At 42.5% G+C, this 6,148-nt stretch overlaps 1 protein-coding gene across 1 annotated transcript; it reads right to left on the reverse strand.

The window, feature by feature from the left end:
- Positions 1-3,739: 3,739 nt before the first annotated feature.
- LOC147905922 (polyubiquitin-like) lies at positions 3,740-4,976 on the reverse strand. Its single transcript, XM_087375559.1, has one exon. The coding sequence runs from the start codon at positions 4,837-4,839 to the stop codon at positions 3,922-3,924; it is 918 nt and encodes a 305-aa protein (XP_087231685.1). The 5' UTR covers positions 4,840-4,976; the 3' UTR covers positions 3,740-3,921.
- Between the last annotated feature and the right edge of the window lie 1,172 nt (positions 4,977-6,148).

Consider the following 6,148-nt stretch of genomic DNA (forward strand, 5'->3'; position numbering starts at 1 on the left):
TGCAAAAAATTCCACCAAAATGATTTTTTTTAAATAATAGTTGGACAAACAAAATATGTCGAATCCTTAGGCAGTCCAGGTTTCAAGATCAGGGTCCACTCACATGCCACCATCCAAACAAATTAGGTGTTAGAACATCATAGTTATGTTTAGGTGGATAGGTAATGCCTGTTTTCCTAGGCTTATTATCGCTTTACCTAAGAATATAGACAACCATACGGATTCTTAGATAATTAAAAAAAGTTTAAGTCACAAGTGAATTTTAAGTCACAAGTGGAGTAAGGAGCAAATGAGTGCATGGGTTGAGAGGGATTAGTGGAGGTATGGGAGGATTAGTGTGCTTGGTGTGTGGGGTGGTTAAAAAGAGAGCTTAAAGGGGAGATTTCACTAGGGTACATTAAAGACTAATTCATAGTTGGGGAAGTATGTGTGTGTGTGTGTGTGTGTGTGTGTGTGTGTGTGTGTAAAGAAATAGGTGCCTGTGTGTGTGAGATGCATTTAGTAATCAAATTTTGTGTGTGTGTGATGATATTCCCTAGGTGTCTTGGGCTACTTGCTATACAAAGATAGAGCATGTGTCCCAAATAATAATGACATTAGGTGCCAAATTCTTTTTGAGTGTCATGATAGTCACACACCAAAGAATCAAAAGATGTATGCAATTCTAAAAAAATTATTTTGGCCAAGAATAGATAAGGACATCCAAGATTCTCTCTCTCGCACACACACACAATGGAGGATGTCCAGTAAGATAGAATAAGCCAAAGTCTAAACCGAGAAACTGGGCAATGAACAATGTCTATTTGAATTAGTTTCATGATTACCAATAAGATACACAAAATAGTCCCATGCATTGCTAGAGCAGTGCATGGGCAACCAAAAATGTGAAAGAAGCTCCATATTCGAAAACAAACAATCATTCACCTAAAAGCATTGAAAGGTGCTCACTTGGCATAGTGTTTAGGGAAGGATACATTTGGGACTAATAGTAAACCCTAGGTATAGAATCGACGGCAATGATTTGCAAAAACTATGTCGCTAAAAGAAAGCTCTTACTATATCTGATGTTTATAAAAGGAACATGTTTGTCTTGTAAATGGGCTCCCAACACCATGTTTCTAGGGACATCGATCCTACCTTGGATCTGCAACTACACCAAGTGGTGTTCATGAGGGTTATGTAGGGTTCTGTGCATCTGTGAATACACATTGTTGGAATGTGGACACTTGCACCTCAATGTGTGGCCTATTGCAAAATGAACAATGGAAGGGCTCCAACCCATCACAAGAGCTCTACCTTTTCCCTCCCCAATTTGAGCCTTTGGCTTGTAGAAAATCATCTTAGCAGTCCACTGTAGTTCGAGGAGACAATTCGCTTGTTAGTTCTTGAGAGCCTATGCAATGAGTTGCCAAATAGTCGGAGTATGGACTTTCCTTGCGAAAAGATCCCATGCCACATAATAGAGTGATGACCCATAGTTTTGTTAGGAGATAACGATAATGGAGTTGTGTGAGCAATAAAAAGAATGAGAGCAATGCATTGGGAATGATTCTCTTCATCTTTTTGCCACTATCTCGAACAAAAAGAGAAAAATTGAACATCATGATTCCTAAGGCTTTCTACTTTGAGGCTTGTAATGTGAAATTCATTTGGGTGCCTTATAGGAGGTTGGACGAAACCTACATGATCGCCAAGTCAACAGTGGCGATCACGACTATACCTCTTGGTAGTAGTGGAACATAGGTTTCCTAGAATAAATCCAACACCTTGCCTTGCGCTTGCGATGGAAGGGCTCCAACCCCTCTACCTTTTCCCTCCCCAATTTGAGCCTTTGGTTTGTAGAAAATCATCTTAGCGCCCTCCCCCCCCCCCAATCCATTAGTATCAACCATCCTAGAATAAATCCAACACCTTGCCTTGCGCTTGCGATGGAGGGGCTCCAGCCCCTCTACCTTTTCCCTCCCCAATTTGAGCCTTTGGCTTGTAGAAAATCATCTTAGCGCCCTCGCCCCCCCCCAATCCATTAGCATCAGCCATCTTGGGGTTTTAATGCACCCACCAAAAACAAAATACAAGGCTAATGAGTTTTGGGTGAACACAAAGCGTTTGTTGTCGCTCAAATCTATAAATTGTAGAAGGAAAATTACTATTGTGAAACATTTCGCACACAAGGACTTGATTACAGAACCCAGCACATAAATGTCTTGTAGAAATCTCCAACATAAGAAGAGGAGAAAAGATGACATGATGGGGAGAAAATGTTCGACCTTGGGATGTAGCATACAATGTCATACTCATTGACAACCAGTTGGACCTTAGGATGTAGCATACCATGTCTTGCTCATTGACAATCTATTCTAGGATAGTTAGAGCCACCCCAAATGGATCTCTCAAAGGCCTTACTATCTATAATTTATGGATCTCTCAAAGGCCTTACTATCTAAAATTTCTGTTTGCATCTCATCTCACCAATCAAATTCTCCAAGCTTGGTGGGATCAAAGTCGGATGTCATTCGCCACAACCAGAGATGGCTTGTAGGATAATCCCTGGTCCTCAACAATAATCTCTTTTTACAAGGGTTTTCCTTGAGCAATTTTAGTCTCTTAATAGCTCTCCTTCTCTATCCTCGTGCTTTTTAATGCTATGCTAGTTGCTACTTTTCATGAAGCATTTATATGGTAGCCCTACTTGCATTTAAAGCAAGGTTTAACCACCTTGTTTTATTCAATGCAAGCTAGCAAGGCTAGCATTCAAGACAAAGTACTTAGGTGAACTTTTGAGGACCTATAGATTCAAGGAAGAAAGCTGCCATTTTGCCTAACTTGCTATGTAGCAAATTGCCCTTAGAGTTGGCAGTACCTTTTTGGCATCCTTCCTTGCTAGCAATGCAATATATGCCTTAATTGTACCATGTCCCTCATGAACCATCTACAAGTCTATAACTACCAATGGAATAGTGAGATTTTTCCACATGTCAATCCTTATTTGACCACCTTAAACCAAAAAGCTATCTCTAAGAATTAATCTCATGTGGCCTAGAAGGGGCACCCAAAGTGCATCATTAGAAAGAATGGGCCAAGAAGGAAGATCGGCCAAAGGGGAGAGAGAGAGAGAGAGAGAGAGAGAGAGAGAGAGAGAGAGAGAGAGAGAAGGGGGGGGGCAAAACCTATCGTTATTGATTTTTAACATGTTCAATGTGTGAGAATCAACCACTGCCCAAAGGTTAAAAGCTTTTGAGCTATTGCGAATCGTTATTGATTTTAAACATGTTCAACAATGTGAGTCAACCAACGCCCAAAGCTTTAAAAAAATTGAGCTATCTCGCAATATCCTCGATTGACCATCTTGGCTGGCGGACTTGTGCAAGACTGTTTTCCATTGGAGATCAACGCATTCAAAATGCACAAAAAAGAATTTTGAGAAGACAATTAAGGCAAGAAGTGTGGGCTAAGTTATCTGCGACATGTCTGACAAATAGAAAGATTCAGTTGCTCCCTCGTGCAACTATTCAAATTGAAATATTCATTTACACAACGCTATTTCAAACCTCCCTGCCTATAACGTCATCATAAAACTAATGGAGAACAGCTCTTTAATCTCCAAGGTAAATAAAGTTCCAAAAAATTCCAAGATTAACATTTTTCCCAGCAATTTGCACCACTGGCTTAACAGATCAGAACTTGCACTTGACTTGTCTAAAAAGCAAATAAAGCGTCAAGATGTACTTACAGCCACACAGAAAATAAACGAACCTTCGCACTTGTAACGAAACTTCATATCGTAAGATCAGATAGCCTTACACATCTTCAACATCAAGAAGCAAAAAAAAGGGAACTGACGATTCTAAATGCAGACAACAAAAGACCAACTACACGATACTGATAAACTAAACATCGTGACTACGTTCCCCACAGGAACCACTACTGTCCACCTCGCAGACGAAGGACCAGGTGAAGGGTAGACTCCTTCTGTATATTGTAATCAGCAAGAGTTCGTCCATCTTCAAGCTGCTTCCCCGCAAATATAAGCCTCTGCTGGTCAGGTGGAATACCCTCCTTGTCCTGAATCTTCGTTTTGACGTTGTCAATAGTATCGGAACTTTCCACCTCCAGAGTAATGGTTTTCCCAGTGAGAGTCTTCACGAAGATCTGCATGCCACCTCTCAGGCGAAGCACAAGATGCAGAGTGGATTCCTTCTGAATATTATAATCGGCCAAGGTGCGACCGTCTTCAAGCTGCTTGCCAGCAAAAATTAGCCTCTGCTGATCCGGGGGAATCCCCTCCTTGTCTTGGATCTTGGTCTTCACATTATCAATCGTATCAGAGCTTTCCACCTCCAAGGTAATAGTCTTTCCTGTCAGCGTCTTCACAAAGATCTGCATACCGCCTCTCAGCCGCAGAACGAGATGGAGAGTCGATTCCTTCTGAATATTGTAATCGGCCAGGGTTCGGCCGTCTTCCAGTTGCTTACCAGCAAAGATCAACCTCTGCTGATCCGGAGGAATTCCTTCCTTGTCCTGGATCTTAGTCTTAACGTTATCAATCGTATCAGAACTCTCAACTTCCAAAGTGATGGTCTTACCGGTCAAGGTTTTCACAAAGATCTGCATACCGCCTCTCAAGCGCAAGACGAGGTGGAGGGTGGACTCCTTCTGGATGTTATAATCTGCAAGGGTGCGGCCGTCTTCAAGCTGTTTACCGGCGAAGATCAAACGCTGCTGGTCGGGAGGGATGCCTTCCTTGTCCTGGATTTTGGTCTTAACATTGTCGATGGTGTCGGAGCTCTCGACTTCGAGGGTGATGGTCTTGCCGGTGAGGGTCTTGACGAAGATCTGCATGGTTGCTAACAGAAAGGAATAGGGTTACAGACAGCCAACATCAGAGAAAAGCTGTGAATGAGAAGATAAAACACTGAAACCGCCCTTTAAAGACCTTTAGGGTTTCCGAGATTAGGGCTAGGGCTGTCCCGGTTAGGGTTTGGCTCTCATTATAGTTTTCTTCTTTTTTTGGGCTGCCGTTGCACCTTTAAAGCGCTTTAAGGGCTCTCATTATAGTTTTCCCCCATTAAGGTTGGGCTCTCATTCTTTTTTGGCCTGCCAAGTCTCAAGCTGAAGCCTAATTGATGGTGAAGCGGAAGCCTAATTGATGGCGGCCTAGCTTGAAGAAGCGAATCCAATCCTTTTTTAATCCCCCCAAATTTCCACGTGATCTCCACCTTTATCTCCCAGCTTACTATTTCACTCCCTACTTTTCCTCTCTCAACTGTTGGTGGACTCCCAACTTACTATTTCACCCATAGGACATGCCATTTGAATGACAGAAGTGATTCAACTTGTTTGGGATGCACATAACAAGGTATCATGATCAACAGTGGAGAAACACTCCCAGGATCGGACAACAGGCACCAATTGAGTGTTTTTAAAATATACAGTAGATCTGTGGATGGTATGGTGGTTAGAGCTCTGCTTTGTGGGGTTGCAAGTCACAGGTTTGATACCTGGGCGTGAGTAATAGACAAGATGAGGCTCTCCTAATGGCTTGAAAAATTAAATTCATTTATTAGATCTATCACACTCTCCTAATTTCTCAATTAACCTTTGCTCTAAACCTAAGCATCGCTCCGCCACTCTACCTCTTTCCTCGCCCCACTACTCAACCCTCCGCTCAGTGTCTCTCTCCCCTCAGCGCTCCTCTTCCTTCAGCCCTCCCTTCCTTCCTTTGTGCTTTTAGCCTTTCTAGCCCTCCCCTTTCCCTCACCCTCCCCTGCTCTCCCCCTCCTCTCTACCTGGGCTCTCCCTACACTTCCCTCCTCTCTTATATATTCGCGTTGTGGCGGTAGAACCTTCTCGAATAGCAAATTCACTGAAATCTAGAGACTTTAATGTTTTTCCAACGCTTACCTTAATTTTTCCAATGCCCCCGCCTCCATGACTAATTAAACAAATTTATTTTTGAGAATATTAGGGGCCCCTATTTGATAGGCCAAATAATTAACCACTTAACCCCCCCTTGAAAACTTTGGCATTGTGTTCAACATCCCAAATTGGAATCTCGCAGGCCGTTGATCATGATAGTTGGATATGTCATCAAATGGTTACGAGGGAGTTTTGACCAAGTTCACATCACCCGACCGGAAAGTGGAGTACA

The sequence above is a fragment of the Dipteris shenzhenensis genome, chromosome 1 (assembly GCF_047967505.1).
Source record: "Dipteris shenzhenensis isolate YYH24624 ecotype China chromosome 1, Dip_SZ_1.0, whole genome shotgun sequence".
In the NCBI taxonomy this organism is placed as follows: domain Eukaryota; kingdom Viridiplantae; phylum Streptophyta; class Polypodiopsida; order Gleicheniales; family Dipteridaceae; genus Dipteris; species Dipteris shenzhenensis.

What these genes read in the sequence shown, in the direction of transcription:
- LOC147905922 (XM_087375559.1), bottom strand. Translation starts at nt 4,839, where the DNA reads ATGCAGATCTTCGTCAAGACCCTCACCGGCAAGACCATCACCCTCGAA.